This window comes from Sturnira hondurensis, unplaced genomic scaffold (assembly GCF_014824575.4).
Source record: "Sturnira hondurensis isolate 20B ecotype Veracruz unplaced genomic scaffold, ASM1482457v3 Scaffold0006383, whole genome shotgun sequence".
In the NCBI taxonomy this organism is placed as follows: domain Eukaryota; kingdom Metazoa; phylum Chordata; class Mammalia; order Chiroptera; family Phyllostomidae; genus Sturnira; species Sturnira hondurensis.
The window spans coordinates 495,598-521,866 of NW_028079014.1; the positions used below are offsets into that span (position 1 = coordinate 495,598).

Genomic DNA, 26,269 nt, shown 5'->3' on the forward strand with positions numbered 1-26,269 from the left:
GGACTCGGGACCCTGGGTTAACGCTGTGCCTGGCAGGGTCGGTCCTCCGAGGGGGGTCAGCATTTGCCCTTTGTAGTTTGTGTTTTGTGGGGAGGAACTCGGAGACTGTGTAACTACCCTGCTGCCCCTCAAAACTGCGTTCACTTGGGCAGCATCAGCTGGTGATCGCACTTAAATGGGGGGTCACTGACACCCCCTAAGCCACCGTTTTGCCTTCCGAGGCTTCAGCTAGCCGCGGCCAACCGTGCCCCCAAACCATTAAGCGCAAAAGTGCAGAAACTAACAATCCGGGGGTTGTCAGTTGCTTGTCCTTCCGAGCAGCCTGATGAGATCTCCTGCCCCCTCCCCGTCCAGCCTGGGACCTGACTCATCGCCCCGTACAGGGTCCCTCCCTGTTAGTCACCTGGTGGCCGCCTTGCTTATCGGATCAGTGGGCCCCGTGTTCCCGAGCTTGTGCTCCAGGGGCCCTTCTTCTCCTCCTGGCCCAGCCACAGCTCAGCGGAGGTAACTCGGCTGACCCCCACCTCCCCCCAAGGCGCCATTCCCAGCAGCCCCCCCACACCCCCAGCCCAGTCCGTGAAAGGCGTCTTTCCTTTGAGCCTCTGGGCTCCTGGGTTCCCGTAGATGTTACTGCAGGTCTTCGCTGCAAACCCACTTTGCTGGAAAACCGCCTGAGGCCAGAGCCCTAGAGCGCAGGATCCGGGATGCCTAGCATTCCTGGTGCGGCTGGGAATTGTCAGGAGGTCGGCCTGGCCTGGCGCCGCCTCAGCGCCCCCGGCGGTCGCCGCACCTCGGCCCTGCACGGGAATGCCTCAGCGTCCCACCTCAGCACGAGATGCGAGGTGAGCCCGGGGAGGTGAGATATCCCAAGGAGGGCCATACCCAGGTACCTCGTACTGTGGCCCATTGTCACAGGGGGGCTGCTCCTGCTTGGTGGTCGCCCTTGGTTGTCGCCTTGGCCTCTCTCTGTGCAACTCAGGCTTCGTCGCCGGTGTGCACATCCAGGGGAAAGCACAGTGTGAACAGGGTTCGGTTCTGCCCGTGGGCTGCAGCACCCCCCCGGGGTCTCGGAGCAGGCCCTCCCGGACGAGGGGCCCGACCCGTCCACAGCGGTCAGGTGGCATAGTCCACCGCCAGAGAGCCCCACCTGCTCTGTAAGGAGTGAGTGAATAAACGCCGTCCGACGGGCTGTGCTCTGCCGCTGTCTCCTTCTTTTGATGCTAATGTTCCAGATGTGGCCGACAAGGAGCCCCTTCAAGCTGGTTTGGGTGTCGTTTTGAGAAATGCGCATCACTTTTCGAGCAGCCCGCTTGCTTTCTGAGCATCAGGGTGCTCCAGGTTCGTCTTGCCATCCCCCTCCTCCTCTGGGAACCAGCTGCGGCTCCTTGGAGCTCTGGCTGCCCTTAGTAGAAGCCAGGACCTGGGCACGAGGTGTACTCAGGGCTGTTCGGGCACCAACTCCTCTGGCTGTTCAGCTGAGAACTCTGCCTGTCAGTCTGTCTGTCTCACCCATAGCTGCATCTCTGTCAGGCTCTCTACATCAGAAGCCATGAGGTCACGGCCACCCCTGGACTCCAGTCCAGCATCACAGGGCGGGTTCCAGGTGTCTCCTGTCTCGTTGCCGGCACCGGTCCCTTCGACCACCAGACACCTGGCTCCTGCTGTCCTCTGCGTACATACAGAGCTGTTCCCTGCTTTCTGGAACCATCCCCTGACCCACTGGTGCCTCCCCGTGCCCGGTCCCTGGCCCATCCTGGGCCTGCCAGCAGCCTCCTTAGTCTTGACACCTCCAGGTGTCAAGGCCTCCGCCCCCACCCCCTAGCCTCTTTCTCTTCGGGACCCTCGCTGTCTCACAGGAAGGAAACCAACAGCATGTTTTATGAAATAAAACAAAAGGGAGGGAAGCTGAGACCCTCCCCTGGCTCTGACCAACCCCAACAAGGTCGGGCTCGGGTCCACCCCACGCCCAGGACCAGACGCAGTCAGGGCACCTCTGGGAGGACTCGGACCCTGGGTGCCGACTGGAGAAGGGAACCACAGCCTGACGATGGTGCGCGTCAGAGGCAGAATCACGGGGACAGGGGGGCGAGGGGTCCGAGGCACCCCAACAGACTCTCAGAGACAGGGAGGCGGCCTCAGCAGTAAGAGCGGGGCTGCGGAGGCCCAGCCAGGGGCCCAGGGAGGTGTCAGGGCCGGGAGCGCGGCAGTTCGGCACAGAAGGAGCGGCCCGCGGTGCGTGGACGCCTCACTGGGACGGGCCACCAGAGGGCAGACCTGCAGGTTCAGGAGGCGCAGAGAGGCAGAGCACATGGGGGTGGGGGTGCCGAGAGGGGGCGCGGGGGCGCATCAACCGGCCAGCTGGATGAGGGGGCCCACGTTTGCAAAGGTAGTAAAACAGTGCCCTACACTAGAGAGATGGGCGTGAGGGTCCTCAAGGGCCAACCGGACCTACGAGGGGGAGATGAGAGGCATCGAGGTGACACTCAAAAACACGAAGTTCCAGAACATCCCGAGTAGCCCTCCGACTGGCTGAAAGAACAAGATTCACATTTTTCTTCTCCAGGGCAATGCTAAATGCGAGAGGAAGAGCTGAATTCTGAAAGTGGGAGAGAAGGAACTTTGCACGGGGAGGAGGGTCCTAGACAGCACCCTATTGTTTCGGGGGGGCATAACTTCCAGATACACGGAGCCTCCACGCAGTTAGAATACCTGCCACCAGAACCCCCGCGTCCGCCCCAACAAAGTCCTCGGCCCGCAGACGCCATGGAGCCTGGAGGCTGCCGCACGGACGCGGCACTCAGCCAAGCAACGGAGCTGCCTCGCGCCTGCCACCACCACGAGAGGCTGCCACGACACCACGGACACCCCTCATCCCAGCGACAAAACCGGGCGTGTCTGGGAACTCACCCCGGCCCCGGGTGTGGCCGGGCCTCTCCGTGGAAAACACCGGAGGGCAAAAGAGGACCCTGGTGGATGCTGATCGAGGTAAACAACCAGCCTCAAAGGACAAGATGTCAAAGCCCCCTGAAGAGGGGCATCCAGGGCCACCTGTCACCATCACGGCCAGGAGCTGGACACGCAGGGTACCCTCACTGTGACAGCGACCTTGCAGTGGCAGTGCCCACGTGCAGGTGGGTCCGCTCTGGACAAAAGGACGACAGACAGGGACCTGCCCTGTCCAACGTTAAGACTCTTGACGAAGCCAATGGAAAAAGCAAAACCGGCCCTGGCTGGTGCGGCTCAGTGGATCGAGAACCAAGGGTCGCTGGTACGAATCCCACTCAGGGCACGGGTCTGGGTTGCGGGTCAGGTCCCCAATAGGAGAAGCATGAGAGGCAACCACACACTGATGTTTCTCTCCCTCTCTTTCTTCCTCTCTTCCCCTCTCTCTGAAAATAAATAAAGTCTTAGGAAAAAACCCAAGGGCACAGGGGTGTCATGGAACACAGTGAGACCAACGGCAGTGGGGGGAGCCGGGGTTGGAGGCAGACCCTTGCACGCTCAGGTTCCGTGCTTAAAAGTGTGAATTGGGTGGTGAGAGCCCTTCCGGGCAGAGCCGTGAGAGGCGACACATCCCCGCTGAGTTCGCGGCAGGTGTCCTGTGCGCTCCCAGGCGTTTCTGGGGTGGGACACAGCTCGGCACTTGAGGGCTGGGAACGCGTGTGTGTGTGCATGATGGAGGGCATGGGGGCGTGTGTCTCGGGTCCCCTGCGTGCACGCGGGGTCTGCCGTGGATTTGCTGGGGGCTGTGTGGCACCTGGGGGCCAATTCGGGGGTGGTGAACAGGGTCTCTCTCCGCATTTACTGTCGTCTCTAGTTTCTCTCCCCCGTGCTTGGTACCTTCCAGGTCCGAACGCCTTCTGCCATTGTTCATAACGCAGTGTTGACATTTTGGATGCTGCTGTACATGGTATTTTAAAGTTCACTTTCCCACTGTTTTCTGCAGGGGTTTTTTGTTTGTTTGTTTTTGTTTCGTTTGTTTTTGTCTTCCTCTTGTGTCTCGCAACCTCGCTGACCCCCTTTTCATGTGTTTCTCAGTTTGGTCCAGTTCCCTTCGAACAGGGCCCCGTTTCCGGGAATACGGACCGTTTCCTCTTTCTGCCCGGTCTGGGCCCTCCCCCTTGCTTCTTGCCTCATTGCCCCGGCTGGAACCCGCAGGACGATGTTAAGGAGAAGTTGCGAGAAGAGACATCCCTGCCTCGTTCCTGATTTCACAGGAAAGCCATCCGGCTGGGAGGCACTCCCGCCCTTCCGACGGTTCTGAGTGAGCCTATGCAGAAGCGGTTTCACCGCCCCCGTGGCTGTTTGGAAGGGCTCCCCAGGTACACCCCCCAGGCCTGTGGTCTTCCTGGTCAGAAGGCTTTCAGCCACACATTTAGTTTGCTGAAGAGACACCGGATGCCTCGGGTCCCGTTTCTTCTTGAGTGAGTCCTGGCCATCGGAGTGTGTTAAGGAGTCTATTTCGTCTGCGCTGATGACGCCGTTGGCACACCGTCCCTGGTAGTCTCTCGCTGGTCTTCACTCCCTGCGGGATCTGTCCTGTTGCCCCCCTCGTCCCGGACGTGGGTAATTACCGTCTTCCCTTTTCTTCAGGAAAACCTGCTGGATTCCACGGGCTTCCCTGCCCGGTTTCAACTTCGCCGACTGCTGCTGATCGTTTCCTGCTTCCCGTGGTACTGATCCTGCCCCTGTTCTCGCGTCTGTGTTTCTCCTGCTTACGTCGGGTTTAACTTGCTCTTGTTTCTCCGATCCTGTTACAAGGAGGCTGGAGCTGGTGGCTTGAGCTGTTTCATGTGCCCGGCGCTTTAAACTTCCCTTGACGTACCGCCTCCCCCCATCTGGAAACACTGGGTTTTCCTCTCTCCTCGGTGAGTGGTCTCAAATTTGAATCAGGGGTTATTTTGATCTTTTAAAAACATTTTTCAAGCATTTGGAGATTTCTTGGATATCTTTCTTTGCTAGTGTAACCCAGGTCCGTGACGGCCAGAGAATACACTTTGCATAGCTTGGCTCCTGTTGCAGTTTTCAAGGACTGTTTGGGCTCATCGGGTGGTTTAATTCGGTAACCGTTTCACGTGCATTTAAAGACAGTGTGCCCTTTCCCGGTACCGGGGGGAACTTTCTCTCCACGTCGGGCTGAGTTGGACGATACCGTTATGTGCCACATGGCTCCTTGTGTAATGGGCACTTTTTGTCCAAACCCATGAGGGAAAAGTAAGGGTGCGCATTGTACATGGGTACAGCAATTACACGCCATGGGTGTAATGACCCCGCGTGTCACGTGCACAGACACCTGGGTGCGTGTCGTGCCCAGCGAGACACGGTGACTGCTGTCTGTGTTCTAAGGCCTCCGCTCGCACGCAGGTCCTCTCCTGTGCCAGGGCAGGAAGGCGGGCGTGCGGCCCTCCCCGTACTTGCAGGTCTCTCTCTCCTGCGGGTCTAGCATTGGGGCGGCCAGAGCCTCTTCACCGACCCCTTAAAGGTCACGAACTCACCTTCTCTATCCTTGGGACCCGTCTCTGCCCGGAAAGGTCCCTTTCCCAGCCTTCTTTCCTCCTTTGGCTGGTTTGCAAGAAGCCCGAGCTCTAAGGCTGTCAGAGGGGCCGGTCCCCACGAGGGGCCGTGGTCTCGGGCATGTTCCTGGAAGCTCCCACCAGCTGTTGGCTTCCTTCTCCACCCCAGTTACTCAGGGGGCCACTCTTGCCCCTGCGCATCGGGTCAGAGAGGGTGGCCACCTTCTTCACGGCCTCACGTGCCCCTGGGAGTGTGGGGTGGACCCCCTGGAGGGGTGGCCTCTTCTGAGAGGGGGCGGGGGGGGGCGGGGAGGCATTTCCACAGCAGGTTTGGCCAGGTCACAGGGTCACAGCCCTGGGAGCCCCTGTCGGACCCAGCCTAGAGAGAGACCCAGGCTGGAGCCACGTGAGGAATCGATGGAACCCAGCTGGTCCTCTCCTCCCTCCTGCCGGGGGCCAGCCTTCAGGAAGCAACTGCCTCTCTTTGGCCTCAGTTTACTTGTCTGTCACCTGAGGCTAGGGGCATTTCAAATGCGCGTTTTATTATGACTCACCTACGGCAGGGCCAGGAGCTCAGGACACGGCTGCCACTGAAGAGATGGCCTGTTACAGTCCCCGAGGCCAGGACAGGTGATGCCACCCAGGGCCACCTGAGGACACCGGGGTGGCGCAGAAGGCAGAGGGAGAGGGAATGTGGGCCTTTCTTGTGGTTTCCAAGAGAAGCGGGCGAGCAGGTGTAGAGCCGGCTAATTTGGGTAATGTGTCGGGCTCTGAGGCGCCGGGGCTGTCCCTGTGCGCCTGGGGCCTGCCCTGCGCGGTGACGGCTGGAGACGGCCGCCCTGCGCCTGACAGTGGGTAGAGCAGGCTGGGGTGCGGGGGTGAGGGGTGAGCTCACAGCCCAGACCTTCGTGACCTCCAGCTGCAGGCCGGCCCTGCGAAGGGCCACCGCACCAGGGTCAGCCAGGCCCCGAGAGGGGCATCACGGCGGGCTGCGACACTCCCTCCATCCAGACCTGCACTGTCCAATACCATCACCACTGGCCACAGGCCACCGGGGCTGGTCCACAGTCAGACGCGCTGTAAGGGCCCCTGCTGCCATGTGGAGGAACCTCGAGGCCAGTGTGCTGACTACGTAAGCCAGACACGGAGGGACGGATGGAACTGCATGACTGCATCACTGACGGCCCCAGGAAAGGGGGGTCAGATTAACTCCGAGGAGATGGTGGGCGCGCCAAGTGACAGTTCAGGAAGGAGACTCGGGGGGGGGCAGAGGCCGGGTGGGAGAGCCGCCCCAGGAGGGTGCCAGGGCGCACGCAGGCAGCGGGCCTGCGGCAGAGCCTGACAAGGTGGCATACTTGGAATTTTTCGATCGGCTTTGTTAAGAGGCCGTCCACTCGCACCGTGCACTTCACCCATTTAAAGTGCACAGCCACACGCTTGTCACTACACTCACAGGGCTGTGTGGCCATCGGCACGGCCACCGCTAGACTGTCTCCTCACCTCAGAGAGGGTCGGCCCCTGTGCTCTCCTGCTGGGACGCGGCTGCTGCGTGCAGGGTGAGGACCCGGGGAGGGCCAGTCTTCCACCTGGCTCCCAGCTGAATTCGGCGGCAGAGAGACACCACCCACCACCCACAGAACCCTGGGAAATGACAAGCCATCGTCAGAGCTGGGGTGGCCTGCTTCGTGGCAGAAGACAGGAGGGTCTCGGGTCCCAGAGGCCCAGCAGATGCCCAGCCAGGACCCTCAGTCCCTGTTGGCAGGACTCAGGGATTCTCCTGCCACCTGGGCTGGGGCAGGGGAAGGAGGACAGGCAGCTCCACCCCTGGCTGAGGTGTGCCCAGGGGCCTGCAGGGCAGGGCCTAGGGCCTCCGATGGGGAGAGGTCAAGGGGAGCCAGAGCCCCTGTCCTGGAGGGGAAGAAGGCCAAGCCATCTGGAGTCTGAGTCCTGGCATCCATTTCTATTTGGATCACTGTTCTGGCCAGAGGTGTGACTGTCACTTTGGACACACCCCTCGGTCTCTGAGTCAGTGTTCTGCTAAGAGAGTGCAGCCCCAGGCCCACCCATTCCGGGCAGGTGCTACCCCCCAGGCTGCTCCGAAGGCAGCCCCAGGGCCTGGCAACCAGCCTGGGGGCCCTGCAGGGAGACCGGCAGGCAGGAGCCAGTGGCACCAGGCTGGCAGCAAATGCTCCCCAGCTGCCCTGCCCCAGGCGGTGGGGCACCAGGGCGGTGGGGGAGGGGTCTGCTCCGTCACTCCACTCACAGAGGTCCTGACTCAGGTGAGTCTGGTGACCCTAGTGGAAAAACCAGCTCGGCTATGTCTGCCCCAACCCCAACATTTCCCCTCCATCCGTAGAGGGAAACTCTCTTGTCCCACTTCCCCAGGGAGTCAGCCTGAGCTGGTAAAAGGTGGCGGCCTGGCATCCTTCCTCCAAGCCCTTAGGGGAGCAGAAGAGGGGGCCCCAGCTGGGGTTGGGTGGCCTCAGCCACCAGGATGACGCCACGCTATAAAAAGGAGAGGGTCACGAGCTCGTAGGCCCTGCAGGTGTGCGGCCCTGGCAAATGAGACCTGGAACGCGGAAAGATTTGGGAGGAATACAGGACCCCAAGGGAGCTGAGGGGGTGTGGGACGGTGGACCACTGCCCTGGGTTAGTGTTAGGATTAGGGGCCCTATGCTCCAGGGCTTCCCCAGGCCCAAGGCCCACGGAAGCCACAGGCAGGGAGTGTGCGTTAGAGGTTGAGGAGAAGGCACTCCAGGCACCTGAACCCCAACCTCCCCTCGCCCCACCCAACCTCAACGCACCGGGTCCCAAGTACTCCTCAGGTTCCGCCCTACCCGAAGGGCGGAATGAGCGAGCATCGCCCGCTCCCATTCAGGGTGGAGGAATCACACAGGTGGGCAGCTGGCGGGGGAACAGGTGTGCTTGGGGGTGCGCCGCCATCGCGCACCCGAACCCTGGATCGCGGGGGGAGGGACCGGGAGGGGTGGAGAGGCAGCCAAGCTTTGTTAGAGGCGCTCCCCGGAGCCACGCGCCGAGCGTACGCGCTTCCTCCTGGGGGCCGGGCGTGGGGCCCCGCCCGCAGCTGCTGGGCGAACGGGCGGCCGGGATTGGCTGAGACTCAGGCCTCCGCCTGTGGACCGCAGGGGGCTGGGTTGCGGACACCCCGGGCTCCGCGCGTGCGGCCTCCGGGGGTCTCGCACGCCTTGCGTACAGCTGTGCAGGCCCAGCGGCCACGCCCTCCACTCCACCGCGCGCGCTGCGCGTGCGGGCGGCTGGCAGCTCTGAGCTCTGGGGACTAACAGCCTGCGCGCGAGGGTGGGGGTACCGGACTGTCGCAGACCTGCGGACTGCAATGGGGCGGGGCGGGGGCGGGAGTCCCACCGACGACCTGCTGACAGCGCCTGGAGGTGGGCGGGGGGCGTTGCTCACGGGACTTGCATAACGCGTCTTGGGGGCCCGCACTGAGCGCCTACCGTGACCGGGGGTCCACAGGGGACCTACGGACTGCACCTGAAGAGGGGGCGCACCATGGACCTGCGCACTGTTCCCCGGGGATGGGGTTGGGGGCGCGCTGTCGGCTTGGTCTTTGCAAGTTGAGTTAGCAAGGGGGAGGGCGAAGCGTGGCGGGAGGGCGAGGCGAGGGAAGGAGGGCGTGAGAAAGGAGGCGGCGGCCGCGCGGAGGAGGGTTATCTATACATTTAAAAACCGGCTTGTCTGCGCTGAGTCTAGAAGACCTGGGGAGCGTCCGACTGCACGCGCTAGACACGAGCGCCCCACGCTCCACCGCGCGCACAGCCCAACTTCTAGGCCTGTTGCGGCTCGCTGTCCCGGACTTCAGAAGACCTGGGACGCAAGTGCCACAGGCCCCCTTGTGGCGTTCCCGTCGACCCACTGTCCCCCGTTCTTCAGCCTGCACCTCCCTGCGGTGTGCCGGGCTCCAAGGAGGCTCCGGGCGAGTGCATGCGGATGCGATGGACAGCGGCGCGCTACCGGGACCCGAGCCCCCCGCGCCTGGCGCCTCCGGCGGCTGCGCCGCTCGGCGGCCACCCGCGTCCCCAGAGCTGTTGCGCTGTAGCCGGCGGCGGCGGCCGTGTGCGGAGGAGACTGGGGGCGGTGCGGCGGCCGTGGCGCGGCGCAACGAGCGCGAGCGCAACCGCGTGAAGTTGGTAAACTTGGGGTTCCAGGCGCTGCGGCAGCACGTGCCGCACGGCGGCGCCAGCAAGAAGCTGAGCAAGGTGGAGACACTGCGTTCGGCGGTGGAGTACATCGGCGCGCTGCAGCGCCTGCTGGCCGAGCACGACTCCGTGCGCGCCGCACTGGCTGGGGGTCTGCTGGCGCCCACCGCGCGCCCCCCAGCGCCCCGCGGGTCGCCCGGGACTCCCGGGGACGCCGCTTCGCCCTCCTGCGCCTCTTCGTCGTCCCCTGGCCGCGGGGGCAGCTCGGAGCCCGGCTCCCCGCGCTCCGCCTACTCGTCAGACGACAGCGGCTGCGATGCCGCGCTGAGCCCCGGGGAGCGGGAGCTGCTCGACTTCTCCAGCTGGTTAGGAGGCTACTGAGCGCCCCGCTCCGCGAGGTAAACGCCGGGCGGCGGGGAAGAGTGGGGGTCAAAGGCCAGGGCGGCCTGGAGCGCTGGAGCAGACAGGACAGCCGGCGGAGTCGAGGGCCCGGCCCGGGGGTAGCTTCGATTTCGCTCACGCTTCATTTTCCCTCAGCTTTTTCAAGCCTGAGCAAGACCAGCGTTGTTTGTCCGGGATTGCAAAACTTCCTCTCGCTGCTGCACCGCGGAAGGGGGAGGGAGGACATGGGGCGGCGGGGGGCGCGGCCCTCGGGCGGGTGAGGCCCGGAGTGCAAGCGGATCCCGGGGCAGATTAGGGTGCTGGGAGGCGGGGTGAGTTTGCATTGCAAATCGCGGGCCTGGGACGGGTGGCAGAGATGAGTCGGCGCTGCGGCCCTGACTCACTGCGGCGGGAGCGCTGCCCCGCCCCCCGCCCTGGCTGGGGCCGCAGACCGACGCCGAGGCACCCACGGAGTGGAGCTCCAAAACCAACCAAACAAACGAAACTGCCGCCTTCGCGTGTGGGAGGTGGAGGCAGGGCCGGATCCCGCACTAACCTGAGTTCTTGTCTCTCTTGCCTCCGGCAGCTGAGCCCTAGATGCCGAGGGCGAGTGCGCCCATCCCCTGGGGACCTGCACGGTGGGCAGCTTGCGCCTCCGTCCCCACCGCCTGGCGAGCCAAGCCGCCAGCAGGCCTGGACCCCGAAGGATGACGCTCCCCGAGTGGTCCAGCTTGACCACGTGCCAGTTGCACCGCCCGCCCGCCTTGCCTGGGTGGCAAGGACCTCGGACGCTGACCGCCGGCGTCCCCCTGCGCCGGGCCGAGCGCCCACGCTCACACTGGAGGTTTTCCGAAGGGGGACGAGGTTTTGAGGACACCGAGCATCGGCTTTCCCACGCTGACCGTGCACTCACCGGGTCGCTGGCGAGCTGACAGCACATTTTCACGCAAAGACTCCGTAACTTGGAACACAATAAAGATGGTCTATCCCTCCTCACCCCCACGCCCTGGAGTTTTTCTACCTGGCCAAGGTCTGGACGCCACAGCTCCTGAGGGATTGGGTGCTGGGCAGGGCGCCCCAGGCAGGCCCGGGTTGATGCAGGGCAGCTCAGCCGCTGGGGAGAGGCCTGGGTTGGAAACCCTCTGAGGGAAGGTGGACTCTAAGTAACCCAAGGCTGTGTCTCAGCAGTGTTGGGGGGCTGCCCTCTCCAGACCCTCAGGTCCCCCCGCCCCGTCTCCCAGGGGAGGGCTGGGCACGGGTGGGAGGGTGGTGGCCCAGACTCTGGCCCCTGGGGGCCTGGCCCTGGGGTCACTTCTCCCCAGGCTTCCCTGGCCCCCATAGGGTGGGAGGGGAGGTGTGAGGTCTGGACCCCAGCTGGTGTGGAAGAAAGCAGGGCACCTTGTGAGGCCGGAGGCTTCCTGTAGGTGTTAGTGGGCTGGCAGGTGGTTCAGGCAGGGCCCCTTTACGGGTGGGAAGTTGAGGCCTGGGGGCCGCCGACCAACTCGGGGGTCTGGGGCCCCGGGCTGGGCTGCCCTGGGTTCAGAGCGGTGAGTCCTGCCACCCGTTGGGTGACCCTGGGCAAGTGGATCAGCCTACATGTGGGGGTAGCAGCAGAACCAGCCTGCAGGGTGTAGTGGAACTTAGGAGAAGGGATGGGCACCCTGTCCCAGGCTCCCTGCTGCTCTCCCTGGAGCCCCAGTCTGCGTGTGTGGTGCCGGCCCCCGGGACCAGGGTGGTGGCAGCAAGGCCCCGGCCGCCCTGGGCAGGAGTGCACCCTGGAGAGGGACAGGCGGGCCCCCACCCCTAGAACCCCCCCTCAGAGGGCCCTCGGAGACATTGCTCAGCTCTACCTTTGACCTGGGACTCGGCAGCTTTGAAGCCCAGGCTGCACCCAAAGCTGCCTTTTATTGCAGGGGTGGGGGCACGGCTGGTGGGGATCCCCAGGCACCCCTTCAGCAGGGAGTGGTTGGTTCAAAGCTGTAGCAACCCTGGGAGGCTGGCAAAGAGCGGATGCCTTCTGGATAACCATGGCGACAGGGTCCTGGGTCTGGTGAGGCCCTGGCTGGGGTCAGAAGACCGGCCGGGGCACGGGGGCTGCAGGGTGGAGGGGACAGAGGGGGGCATGATCCACATAAGGCCCCCCCACCCTTCTCCCAGGGACCTCACCCAGCCTCAGGACCCGGGCTCTCCTGCAACCCCTTACCTGGAGCCCAGGAAGAGGTGGAGGTGGGCAGGGTGGGAGTGAACCTGGCTTTGGGGAAGGGAAGGACTATGCCCCCTGCGGGCGAGACATTGCTTATCACACAGAATTCCAGACTTGCAGACATTCTGGAACCTTTCCTGCGGCAGGGACTGGGTCTGCCGGAACCCTGCCCTCCTGGGGCCCACGGTCTAGCGGGAACACGGGGTCCAAACCAGAAGCAGCGTCCCAGCGTCAGTCTGACGGCTGGCCACTGGTGGGCCTGCCGGGCCGGGGACCCTCTGAGGAGCTCCCCCCACCCCGAGCGGCGGCACCCCTCCCGCACACGGTGTTGAAGCAGATCCCAGACACTGTATCACACACCCGTGAGTCCTCAAAGGAAACCCTGACACAGCTCTCCCGGAGACGGACACCTGTCCCTTCATTCCGTCAAACGCCCAGCCAGTGGCACGGGCCTCCGGGTGTCCCGGTGTTTACGGACCCAGGATGGGTCCAGGGCCCTGTGCCGAAGCCTCTCGGCCGTAAGCATTTCTGGGCTGAACAAACAGGTTGCTTGTTCTGTGGCTTTTCCCGGGTCCTGGGGGTTGTGGATGGCACCTCCCTTCCACGTGTTAGATGCCGCCTTCCTGTCCCTGCGTCCTCCCTCTGTGAGTCAGGGTGGGGTTCAGGAGCAGACACGCCATCAGGCACCTGCTCGATTTGGGTCCCTGCACTTCGGAGGGTGTGGCGTGGCCCCATGGCAGGTCACTAGTTGTCCGAGTGAGGGTGCTTTTTGAGAGGGGTGACCTGTGCTTGGTGACCAGCCAGGACACCGGTCCTGTCACCTGGGACCGCGGCTTGCCCGCCACCCTTGTTGGAGCATCCCCCGCAGCGTCCCGCCCCCCGCCCCAATTACAGAATCAGAACGTTGGCTCCCAGAGATGAAGGGCCTGAGGTCACAGATCCTGCGTTCCTAAGTCCCTCCAAAGTTCCCTTCCAGGGAGCGGGGCTGCCTGGGGCTGTCAGGGGAGGGCACCTGAGCCAGCCGGCCTCCCAGACCTGCTTGCAGGGACAGAGCCCCGCCTGGCCCAGGTGGCCCAGGCCTTGTCCCCACTAGAAGCCGATTCCAAGTGGAAGGTGCTGGAGGGTGGTGGTAGGTCGGGGACACTGGGGAACCCCAATCCACGGGATGGGGAAGTGGTGCTTTCGGCCTTGGTGTGAGGCTGGGGGGCTGGGGTCACTATGACAGGGACCGCACAGAGTGAGACTGATGGGGGGGCGGCACAGCCCCGATGAGCAGAGCCCTGGGGGCCGTTTGGGGTGCTCCGCTCTTGTCTGGACGCTGTGGGACCCCCAAAGCACCCTGTGGANTTCCTAAGTCCCTCCAAAGTTCCCTTCCAGGGAGTGGGGCTGCCTGGGGCTGTCAGGGGAGGGCACCTGAGCCAGCCGGCCTCCCAGACCTGCTTGCAGGGACAGAGCCCCGCCTGGCCCAGGTGGCCCACGCCTTGTTCCCACTAGAAGCCGATTCCAAGTGGAAGGTGCTGGAGGGTGGTGGTAGGTCGGGGACACTGGGGAACCCCAATCCATGGGATGGGGAAGTGGTGCTTTCGGCCTTGGTGTGAGGCTGGGGGGCTGGGGTCACTATGACAGGGACCGCACAGAGTGAGACTGATGGGGGGGCGGCACAGCCCCGATGAGCAGAGCCCTGGGGGCCGTTTGGGGTGCTCCGCTCTTGTCTGGACGCTGTGGGACCCCCAAAGCACCCTGCAGACGGAGCATGCCCCGACCCTCTGTCCCGAACATGTCAGGACACGGACAAGTCCCTATTGTCCGTCCACTCGGGGACCGTGAGGACGCAGGGCTGCCCCTCCGGAGGCCAGCACAAGCACAGGGCCCCGCCCACCGGGGCTGGCCTCCGCCGGCCCATCGCATTCTACGCCGTTCTGGGCGCCTTGGTACCGGCACTCAGGGTGCACCGGTGGGCAGGAGGGGACCCCCACACTCCCGGCGTCCACGCTCTGCTGGGGCGGGACAGGGATCCAACCCCCAGCACCGTCTGTGAGTCAGGTGGACGCTCCGGCCCTGGATGGGTGTGCCAGGTCCCGGGACATGGCTGTGGGCTGAGTGGGGCAGCCCGGGCCTTCGATCCAGGCCGTGCCGTGGGGGGCAGTCGTCTGTCCCAGGTCAGCTCCAGGGCCACCTGGGGACCCGCCCTGCCCCTGTGGAGGCCCTCTCGCGGGCTCCTGGGACTGCTCATCCCGGCTTCAGTCTCTCGTGGGGGAGGGGCGCTGCAGCCCACAGGACTGCGGGGCGGGGCGGGGGAGCACGTCCACACGGCCCTTCTCCTTGCCCAGATTCGCACTCTCTGGGTCCCGGGCCAATGAACAAGGAGCACCCCGGTTCACGAATGGGGGGGGGAGTTCTTCCCTTTTTCCGTGGTCTACGCTGTGGCTTACAGTGTTTTAAACCTTCAGTTTCCACGTGAGGAAGAGTGGACGGGAACAGTGGTGTAGATTTCGGCTCCCACGTCGACCCCGAGCGGGTCTGCCTTCAGTGCGCACCTGCAAGCATCCACCTTCCGTGCCGGGTCCCGCGCCTCTCGGCTCCACTGGCCCCGTGCTCTGTTGTCACCGAACGGCGTGCGCACAGCTGGCGTGGCTACCTTCACGCCACTCCTGACGGGAACATCCTGCCCGCACCAAGGCCCGTCAGCTGGTGGCCCCCCGTATGTCCCTTTCCCGGGTTGTTGCTCGTCCCCAACATGGGTGGCTCGTGCCGGCAGTCTCCCAGGACGGGAGGCGGTCAGCTGCGACCTCCGCTCCACCAAAGGGACCCAGAACGGCAGCAGGCACACCGCTCGGCCATGGAGGGCGCCAAGGTGGCTGAGGGGATGGGCACGTGTCGGGGATTGCGCTGGCTCCACACTGGGCCTGCCTCCCGGTCCCACTGCCCCTCTCCATAGGTACCGCGGGGGAGGGATGGAGACGGGGGTTGGGGGCCTGGAGAGTGAGGGGGAGCTGGCAAGCAGGGCTCCTGGCACCTTGCCCAGAGGTAGGGTTGGGGCGTGACTCTGTGGGGCTGTGGTGGGTGGGGTGGGCCAGGTGCTCAGTGTTTACTCCACAGAAGCCGGGGGTTGGTGACCCCTCAGGGCCTGAGTAATGCCGTCCTGAGCGATTGGGGAGGGATGATAGAGGGACAGGTCCCCAGGAGTCCGGCCCCCGTGAGAGCTCCTGCCCCCACATCCAGGCCCCTGGAGCCTCGGGGACGGCCCGAGGCTGTGGCACCAGAGATGCGCAGGGTCCAGAGCAGACTGGCCAGGCCAAAGCCTCATCACGCTCCCTGTCACGCCTCCGGGGGCTCCACACCTGCCTGGAGGGCCTGTTATTGCTCGTTTTCTGCTGGGAGCAGAGGTGAGGCGCTGTCAGCCCTAAGGGACCGGGAGGCGAGGACGACCACTCAGGCCACCAGGGGCCCAGCTCTGGATGCAGATGGGGGTCAGGGTCCCTGCCTGCTCCCCAGGCTTCTCCTGGGCCGGGGCCGGAGGAGAAGGACAGAGTGGGACGGGCACGGGAATGTCTGTGAGCTGCAGCCCGACCCCCGCCGACCTCCCAGGGCCCCCAAGGCTCCTGCCTGGCACCCCCGCAACCCCAAGGCCCAGCTGCCGCTGTGATTGATGGGGCAGGCCAGTCAGCAGGGGGTTGGGGGCCCTGAATGCCACACGACACTGCCATCAGCCAGCCAGCCTGGCCTCCAGCGTCGCCCCCTGCTGAGGCTGCTTCCCCGGCCCCGGACACCGTGAGCTAGGCCTTTGTCACCAGAGCTCTGAGCTTCCAGCTTCCCAGAGGCAGGAAGGGGCCTGCGGGGGGTGGGGGGGTCACCCTGTCAGCTCCTCCTGCCCAGCAGCCCCTGACGAAGGCCACACACCAGAAAAAGGGAGAGACGTGCCCGGTTGGCTCGCCAGGCCCAGGGCAGGCCAGACCCCTGGGACACACACTCAGGGGACAGCGGGGCTGGAGCCAGGTCCGGCTTGCCCGCCTGCCATCAGCAAAACCCTCTGCCCGCAGTGAGCCAGGAGAACCCACAGCCCATGCACCAAGGCAGCCTGGCAGCCTGGCAGCGAGGTCTCGGAGCCCTGGTGGTGGGACGGGGTGGGGGGGGTGTCCCTGACAAACGCCGGAGCTGGGGGCCCAAGCAGCAGGCACCCACTGCCCCCAGCCCGGGGCTCCATGTCTCCTCCCTGGGCGTCTCCTCCCTGGGCGCCTGGGCGCCTGGACCTTAGTGTAAGGTCACCGGTTGGTCACACAGGGTCGGGCCCCTGATGGCCCCTGCATGGACCCCGTCCCCACACGGACACACTGGGAGGTGCTGGGGTTGGGACTCCACCGTATGAATCAGGGACACAGCTCAACCCACAGCTAAGGGCTTTCCAGGAATCCAGCCCTGGGGGCCACTGCCCTCCGTTCCCCGAAGGACCCCACTGTCGTCACCGTCTCTGTGGTAGCAGCCTCCTCAACCTCCTGGGCCTCTCTCGTCGGGGGTGGCGGCTCAGAGAGACACCGCCACTGGCCGCAGGGAGGTGAGCCGAGGACACAGAGGCCAGGGTCCCCTGGGTGGCCTGGACAAAGCACCTCCCCTCCTCGGACCCCAAGGAGCCCACAGAGAGGGGCACAGTCTCCTGTCCTCTTTAGGGACCATCTGCAACCTCTTGTGACAGGACAGTCCGAACTGTCCAGGGGACAGTGGGCCCCTTGGCAGGGGGCCCGGAGCCCGTGTCATGGAGGGGCTGACATCAGATCTCTGCTCGAAGGACCCACTGGGGCTTGTCCCCTCGGGCTCTGGGTAGTCCTGGGCAGGCCTGTCCCTGAGTCCCCACGTGGCCCAGGCCCTGCGGGAGTGGCCTCCCTCCAGCTCCGGTCACCTGTCCCATGGTCACCTGTCTCATATGGGAGAAGAGGTGCTACTCCCACCCCCCACCGGGCATTTGCCTACAAGCCCTGGGGTTCTGTCCCGGTCCTCAGAGCCTGGTCACTGCCTGCACTGATAAGCATGCAAATCTCTAAGTGAAATCCAATTAACACCCAAATGAGGGCCTGGGAGTGGCTCCCTGGGGCCTGAGGAGGCTGGGCCGGGCCTCCCCTCCAGCTCAAATATTTGTCTCTCATTTGAATGTCTTTTGTGGGCAGACGGGCCGGTTGAAAAGGGGCGCAGCAGACAGAGCCCGGCTCTCGCACGCGAGGTTTGGGGAGGCCTGAGCTGTGCCAGGCTCACCCCCTCTTCGCCAAGACCAGGTCCTGCCTGCCCCACCTGGCAAGGCCTTCAGGAGCCCCTGGGGCCCTGCCCCCCACTGCCCTGTGGAGCCCCCCAGCCCCACCAGGCCTCTTCCCTGTGGGTCTCTGTGGGGCACAGAGTGTGCGTGCAGGGAGCTGTGGCTGACTGCCCCCCCACCCGAGGCCCCCTCCAGTCGCCAGGCTGCTGTGGCCGTTGCCCTGACTGCTCGTGGGTGGTCCCAGAGGGCTCAGTCCCTCTGGGCAATGGTGCCCATGGTACAGGCTGGAGACTGAGGCTCAGGGTGTCAGATGTATCCCCAGGGCTGGTCGGGGTCGAGCACCATTTCCAGGGAGGGGCTGCCAGGGCGGGTTGGTGGGGTGGGGGGCCCTTCCTGTGGCTGGCTGCCCCCGGTAGTCACCCCCTCCCCCCTGAGTGCCCCTCAGCCCGACGTGACCTCGCTCGTTGGCCTGTAGGCCGTCCGGCTGAGCCTTTCGGGCTGGGCCAGGAGAGCATCAGGGTAGAGAATTCAGTGGATCGGGGCTCCCTGCACCCTGGAGGGCGGGCTGGGGCGGGCGAGCCGGGCAGGGCAGGGCAGGGCCGCCTGCCACGGTTCCTGACACCCACTCCGTCATCTGCAGGGGGCTGACTCTGCCCCACACCGCCTTCACTCTCCTGCCTTCGTGCCAACATGATCGTAGCGTGGCCTCTCTGGATGCCCCCTCCAGGAAGCTACCGGAGCTGTGCCATGCGGGTCTCAGGGGGCAGGCTTGGCAAAGCCTCCTTCCAGCTCCCTCTGGGGAGACAGGGAGAAAGGAGGGGCTGACCAAGGAAGCAGGCACAAGAGGCGCCAAATCCTGTGGACCGCACCCCTGGGCCCAGTGAGGGTCCCTGGCCGGCCTTCCTCCTTGGGGCGAGGGTGCGGTGAGCAGGAGCCTCGGGAGGGGCGGGGGTTGGTAGCTGACGGGGGAGTCAGAGGTGGAAGGGGCAGTAGACATCCAGCCCCTTAGGGCTCAGAGTTATGACCTCAGTCTGACGAGAAAAGCTGATTGTCCCCTGGGGGCTCAACCCCATTGGTTGGGCCACTTCGCCTGGGGAGCAGGGAGGGATGGGGCCTGCAGGCCCCTGGAGAGCCGGGCAGGAGGGGCCGAGGGGCTGCAGCCACAGCACGCAGGCGGGAGGGTCCAGCTGAGGCGCAGACAAATGAGATGGATGCCCCCCACACCCCACGGGAGTGCGGGGGGCAGTCCCCTGCCTGCCTGGGGTGCCGCTGGCCCAGCCCTGCACGCCCCCTACCACAGCCTACTCCTTCCCTACTGCGCCAGCAGGACGGGGTGCAGCCTGGGCTTTGAGGACTCATCTTGGAGCCCCGGAGCCCCAGTTCTCCACCCAGGGGCTGCTGGGCGGGGAGGGGGTGGCTGCTGTGGAAGTCTGCAGCCACCCTGTGCTCAGCCTGGGTCCCTGTCCTCCTGGGCCTTCTGGGCACCTCTGGAGGGTCTGCGGGTCTCAGGGACACTGTCATGCATTCGGGGTAGAATTCACCTAAAATTCTTGAGTCTGGGGTGTGTGAACAAGAGGACACGCTAGTACACCCTGCGCCTTGATCCCCACTCACACTGTCCCTGCTTGGCGGGCTCCCCAGCCCCCAACCTTCTTCCTGTGCTGGCCTCTGTCAAGAACAGCGGGTACACGTTTGGGTCCAGCTGGGTCCGAGGGGCCCTGTGAGCTGAGCGGGTGGAGAGACACTGAGGCGCTGTGGGGCCAAGGGAGCAGCCAGCGTGCGGGTGTAGAAGGGGCGTGGCACCCCTCCAGTGGGCATTCCCGCCTCTGGTGGGCTGTCAGGGACCCCAATGTTCTGGAAGGGCCGTTTCTGCTTCTGCAACTCACATTCCTTTTGGAACCAGGGAGAACGTCATTAAAATGAATAGATGCACCGACTTTAGGTAAAACAAAAGAGAAAACAGACCATTTGTCTGAGGTCAGACAGCTAGGAGGTGTGGCCGGGGGACAGGCGGGCCCTCTGACCCCCGAGTGGAGCTGTGCTCAGGGCGAGGACCCTCTGACCGCAGTCAGCGCCCCCACCCCGGTCTTCCATCCCTAGCTGTGGGAATGTTGAAATGAGGCATTGGGTAAGGGTCTCAGAGAGCCCTCCTCTGGGAGACCTGGGTGCCCAGCCCCTCTGAAACCCTTGTGGGTGCTTGGAGGTGACCTGCTTGAGGGTGGTCAAAGCTCAGCTACAGGACAGCCCAGAGCCTGTGGGCTGGAGGGGCTGGGGCTGCTGGGAGGACTTCCTGGAGGTGGGGGTGGGGAACGGGGAACCCCACAGGATGGAGGACTTTCAAGCCCAAGAGCAGGCCCACATGCCATGCAGGGCCCCAGGGGAAGGGGACCCCAGGGGGAGGGGACCCAACATGAGCCCAAGCAGGCCAAGGCCTCAGCCAGGCCTGGGCCCGCACCCCACGGCTCTGGCTCCCCGCTTCCCTTCTAAGAGCTCCTTCAGGTCCAACCTGTTCTGGGCAGGGCCTGGGTGCAGCCACTGCCGCCGCCGCCGCCGCCGGGGGTGGATTCCAGCGCCCTTTCTGCTTCACTTCATCTGAAGGCGTGCAACCTCCCCCCACCCAGCCAGTCCCCACCCAGCCAGCCCCCACCCAGCCAGCCCCCACCCAGCCTTGCGGCCCCCATGCCTCCCCTCCCTCAGCCTCCGGCCCTTTGCTCAGGAAAGGTCACACAGTCGGAGTTCAGGAAGAGTCAGGCAGCTAAAGCCGCCCCTCCTACACATACACGTCACACAGGCCACCCTCCTATGCACACATATAGACACACATACATACACAGTCTTGCCAACACAGAGACATACAGATTCATACCTCCACATATGTCACACTCATGCACACACACAGGTACAGCCACATGAGTCACATTCCTGTAAGTATATACACACCTGCATAGACATAGACACGGGGCCATGGTGACACACAGTCACCATGGCTCACAGTCACGGAGCCATGACATGCGATCACGCAATCACGAGTGACACACGATCATGGTGACACAGGGTCACGGTGACACACAGTCACAGAGACACAGGGTCACAGAGACACAGGATCACGCTGACACATGGTCACAGTGACAGGCAATCATGCTGACACACGGTCAAAGAGACACCTGGTCACAGAGACACAGGGTCATGGTGACACAGGATCATGCTGACTCACGGTCACAGAGACACAGGGTCATGGTGACAGGCGATCATAGTGACACAGGGTCATGGTGACACAGGATCATGCTGACACATGGTCACAGAGACACAGGGTCACAGAGACACTGGGTCATGGTGACAGGCGACCATGGTGACACAGGGTCATGGTGACACACCGTCACAGAGACACAGGGTCACGGTGACATGTGATCATGCTGACACACGGTCAAAGAGACACATGGTCACAGAGACACCGGGTCATGGTGACAGGCAATCATGGTGACACAGGATCACGGTGACACATGGTCACAAAGATGCAGGATCACGGTGACACACGGTCACAGTGACATGCGATCATGGTGACACACGGTCACAGAGATGCAGGATCATACTGACACACGGTGACAGTGACACACGATCATGCTGACACACGGTCAAAGAGACACATGGTCACAGAGACACAGGGTCATGGTGACACAGGATCATGCTGACTCATGGTCACAGAGACACAGGGTCACAGAGACACACAGTCACAGTGACACGCGATCATGGTGACACAGGGTCACAGAGACACAGGGTCACAGTGACACATGATCATGCTGACACACGGTCAAAGAGACACACGGTCACAGAGACACAGGGTCATGGTGATCATGTGATTATGGTGACACATGGTCACATGATCACGCTGACACATGGTCACAGAGACACATGGTCACAGAGACACTGGGTCATGGTGACAGGCGGTCATGGCGACACAGGGTCATGGTGACACAGGATCACAGTGACACAAGGTCACAGTGACAGGCGATTATGCTGACACACGGTCACAGAGACACAGGGTCACGGTGACATGTGATCACGTTGACATACGGTCACAGAGATGCAGGATCACGGTGACACACGGTGACAGTGACACATGATCATGCTGACACATGGTCAAAGAGACACATGGTCACAGAGACACCAGGTCATGGTGACAGGCGATCATGGTGACACAGGGTCATGGTGACACAGGATCATGCTGACACATGGTCACAGAGACACAGGGTCACAGAGACATAGGATCACGGTGACACATGGTCACAGAGACATAGGGTCATGGTGATACAGGGTCACGGTGACACACAGTCACAGTGACACGCGATCATGGTGACACACGGTCACAGAGACACACAGTCACAGAGACACAGGGTCAATCATGTGATCATGGTGACACACGGTCACATGATCACGCTGACACATGGTCACAGAGACACCGGATCATGGTAACATAGGATCACGGTGACACACGGTCACAGAGACATAGGGTCATGGTGACACAGGGTCACGGTGACACACAGTCACAGAGACATAGGGTCACAGAGACACAGGGGCTTGGTCGCTGTCGGTTTTGGTAAAATCAGGCAGCACATAGGAGGCGTTTAGCAGAATACGGTGAACGAGGCGTGTGAGTCCTCCCCCGTGTTCTTTCCCCAGACGGTTCTAACCATTCTGGTTCACCGACACATTGAGTGTAGAATCAGCTCCTTGGCGTGGAGCAGACAGTCGGCCGGGGCAGCACTCGGATGGGCGAGCCTGCTGGTCAGTTGAGGAGAGTCCACACCCCACCCATCCCACCAGGGGCAGGGGCATCTCTCCCTTTGTTTCGGCCTTGGATTTCTTTCATTGGGGTTTTAGTTTCCGGTGTACAGAGTCCACACACTTTGGTATATATTTTTCGTATATGCTTATTCCTGAGTGTTTCATTTTGGGCTGCAATCGTGAGTGGGTCCATTTTTGAAAATGTAGGGTTCTGACTGTTCGCACACAGTCAACATGGAAGTATAATTACTTTTGCATGTTGACATTATACCAGATCTCGCGAACTTCTCTTCTTAGTTCTAGGAGTTTTCTGTAGCGGTTTGGGGGGCAGGGGGTGGGGTCGACATGAGTACCCCTGACACTGTGAATAACAGTAGCTTGTGCGTCTTCCTTCCCAGGCTGCACGCTGTCCCCCTTGGCACCTGGACCCCTGGCCAGGCCTTCCAGTAGGACGCCGGGCCCTGGGGGGGAGAGCAAAGGATTGTCCGCGCCTCCCTGACCAGCCGAGGGGCTGCGTTCAGCCTCTCACTGCTTAGCAGATTTTTTAAATGTCTTCCATTAAATTATCGAAGTTCTGTTTTGTTCCTCATTGGCCAAGAAGTTTTTTAAAAAACATCCTGAGCGGATGGTAAATTATGTCGGATCAGGTTTTGCTTTCTGTGTGGGAACCTCTGCTGTCGGGCGCCTGCACATTCAGGGTTGCCTTTTCCCCTTAGATGACCCACCCCCTTATCTTTGCGGGAGCCCCTGTTCATCCAGGGGCTGAACCCCTGAACTCCTGTTCAGCCAGGTCCCTGCAGTTGGCTTTGTCTGGGCCAGAGAGCCGTGTGCTTTCTCCACCCACTCACCTCACGCCCATTTCAGTCTTTCTCTTTAAAGCGGGTTCTTACAGGCAGCAGCTGGTTGGGCCGGCTTTCCTCACTCAGTCTGATAACCCCTCTCTCTTCATGGCCAGGGGTGGGGGGTGGGGGGTGAGGGGGTGGGTTTGAGTCTGCTTAAATGTAACGTCATCGTGTGTGTTTGCATCGTTACAATGTTGCCAGCTCTTTCTGTTTGTTCCACCTGTTACTGGCTTTCCTCCCCCTCTTTCCTGCCTCTTTTTGGATGGAGTAGTTTTTACTATTTTATTGTATCTTCACTGTGGCCTGATAAGTCACTTTTAAAAAATGAATTTATTTCATTTACTTTTAGAGACAGGGAAGGGAAGGAGAAAGAGAGGGAGAGAAACATCAGTGTGTGCTTGCCTCTCGCGCGCCCCCTACTGGGGACCTGGCCTGCAGCCCAGGCATGTGCCCTGACTGGGAATCGAACCCGGGCAACCCTTCGGTTTGCAAACCTGTGCCCAGTCCACTGAGCCTCACCTCCCAGGGTGATAAGTTGCTTTTTAAAAACACTGCTGGTTGTTCCGAGCTTCACAGTATGCAATTTTAATTAATGAAGTGGCCCACACAGATCACAGCACACGGCTGTGTGTGTCTCCTAAGAAATTGCAGTCATCAGTCCCACCTCACGTCCCGCTACAAACACGCAGTCCTCACTCGCCGTTTTTTCTCAGGATGGTCGCTGTCTCCGAGCGCTGTGGAAACAAAGAAGAGGCGGGTTTTGTATTTACTGCGTCGCTCTCCGTGTCTCCATCAGAGCCAGGCTCCCCACGGGGCCCCGGCGCCCTTCACTGGTTTCAGTGGCCTCCTGGTGCAGGGCTCTGCCGGCAGTGGACTGCCAGCCGTGGTCGTGTCCGCTAAGGACTCCCTGTCCCCTCCTGATCTGTTTGCCCCGTAGGCAGACCTCTGGGTCTCGACGGCTCCTGGCTTTTTGGCTTCTCTGTCTCGGGTTCTCGGCGGTGTGATTGTGGCGTGCCGTGTGTTGTCTTCTAGGGTGTTTATCGCGTCTGGTGTCCTCTGAGCTCCTGGGGTGCGTGGTTTGTTGTCTCTCGGTGATTGTGTGACCCTCCCACCAAACACATCCCCGGGTTCTTCCTCGGGGCGTCCTCCGTCTGCACCGTGGCCTGGAGATTCCAGGTGCGCCTCTGGGAGGGCGTCAGAGGCCGGTGCTCTGCCCTGGGCCCCTCTCTCTTCATGACTTTCCCTCCGGGCACTGCTGTCCGGAAGCCTCCTAGTGGCCTGTCTTCGGGTTCGCGGGCTCCCTCCTGCTCTGAGTTTCCCGGCGAGCCCTCGGAACTCCCTCCTGGCTCCAGACGGCATTTTTTCCCCCTGGCGTTTCCATCTGATTTTTCTTTCAGTTTTTCTCATTTATTCCCTGACCCCCAGTGATCCTTCTCTAAGAGGGGCCCAGGATGGCATTTTAGGTCCCTGTGTCAATGCAACCTCAGACCTTCCCTGCCCCAATGCAACAGCCCTGAGAAAGTCTGGGTGTCCCCAGTCACCCTTGCCCGACTCCATGGCTGGAGGCCCCTTGCCGGGGAGGACAGAGGGACACGCACTGTGGGCAGCGTGGGATCGAGTTGCAGGGTCCTTTCTCCCAGGGACCCAGCTTCTCTTGGGGTTGATGGGTCCGGGCCTGAGAAGGGGGTCAAGTCTGGGCACTGGCCAGGGGTCACAGCTCTGCATTGATGAGGATGACCTTGGCCTCAGGTTGTGCGGTCTCGTCTCTTATTTATACACGTTAGGCGATGGCCCGCACAGCCAGCTGCCCCTGAAAGTGCCTCACGCCATCAGGGTCCTCACAGGTCCCTGGGGGTCAGGCCCCTGAGGCCATGTCAGCTTTGCTGCCTATGTGAGTCAGCAGTGACGGTCCGTCCAGGCGTCACAGGGCCGGTTGCCCCCGAGGCCTCTCTCCGGGGCCGCAGACGGCCGTCCCCTCCCTGTGTCCTCACACGGTGTCCCTCTGTGTGTGCTTGTGCCCTGATCTCCGCTTTTTTCAAATAGAATTTTTCAAAATCCTTACCCAAGGATGTCCTTACAGGTTTGAGAGCGAGAAGTGGGGTGGGGGGGGAGAGAGAGACATCGGTGTGAGAGAGAGATGCCGGCCGCCCCCTCCACACGTCCTGACCCGAGACTGAACTGGGCACCTTCTGGTGCAGTGGACAGTGCCCCAGCTCCCCGGGCCGCCGCGCCAGGGTCCACCCTGCTCCCCTTGTAAGGCCCCCGGTTGCACTGGATGGAGACCCCCCTGTCGACCTCCTTCTCCCTCCGCCACCTCTGTGAAGACGGCGTCTCCAAACGCAGCCCTGCTCTGAGGTGCTGGGCGCAGGGCTCCATCACGGAATTTAGGGGGACACGGTTCATACGCTGGCATGTCCCCTTGCAGGCCCACGCTGTCCCCTGCCCTGTGCCGCTCCCAGGATCTCTGCCCTTCGCTGGAGAAGTACCCCCACCCCAGCCCCCACCCCAGCCTGCAGGTCCTGGCCACCACCGAGCCCCTCTGATTGTCCCGGCAAGTGGAGCATGCTGGGGCCTCCGGAAGTCTGGTCCCCCTCTCGGCCACCACACCCACGGGGTGGGGGGGGACACCAGTGTCTCCAGACCTTTTTCCTCCTGTGCCGTCTGCCACACGGCTCTGGCCTCTGCCTCCGTTACTGCCGGGCCGAGGCCACTCCCGAGGGCCGTCTCAGCAGTGGACTAGAAACGGCCCCCGGGTCCCCTTCCCATGTCTCAGGACAGGGCTTGCCCCTGCCAGCTCTCCCCTGTCCACTTCAGCCCCGCTGCCATCCTGGACCCCACCCCAGGCCCTGGGGGCCCCGATGGCTGCCCTGCAGCTCCCTGGGTGTGCAGCCTCTCGCCACCAGGTCCAGGCCAGCCCTTCCCCTGGCCCATGCGGAGAGCGACCCTAGCCTCAGGCAGGGAGGTGGGCAGACCACAGGGAGGACAGGTGTGGGTTGGTAAGGCACCTGCCTGGATTAGGCCCCCTGTGGTCTTTGCACAGGTGTGGCCTCTACCTTCCAAAGGGGGCACTTTCCAGAAGGCCCGGGGGCCTCAGGTGCAAGGGTCTTGGGGTCCGCATTCTCCGTCAG

The 26,269-nt window shown here is 62.8% G+C and overlaps 1 protein-coding gene across 1 annotated transcript; it reads left to right on the forward strand.

Moving 5' to 3' along the window:
- Positions 1–9,171: 9,171 nt before the first annotated feature.
- On the forward strand, positions 9,172–11,075 carry ASCL2 (achaete-scute family bHLH transcription factor 2). The gene is made up of 2 exons (XM_037047806.1): positions 9,172–10,089; positions 10,659–11,075. The coding sequence occupies exon 1, from the start codon at positions 9,488–9,490 to the stop codon at positions 10,070–10,072; it is 585 nt and encodes a 194-aa protein (XP_036903701.1). The 5' UTR covers positions 9,172–9,487; the 3' UTR covers positions 10,073–10,089; positions 10,659–11,075.
- Positions 11,076–26,269: the final 15,194 nt, after the last annotated feature.

Excerpts from the sequence above, each read along its gene's own strand:
- ASCL2 (XM_037047806.1), top strand. The coding sequence starts at position 9,488 with ATGGACAGCGGCGCGCTACCGGGACCCGAGCCCCCCGCGCCTGGCGCC.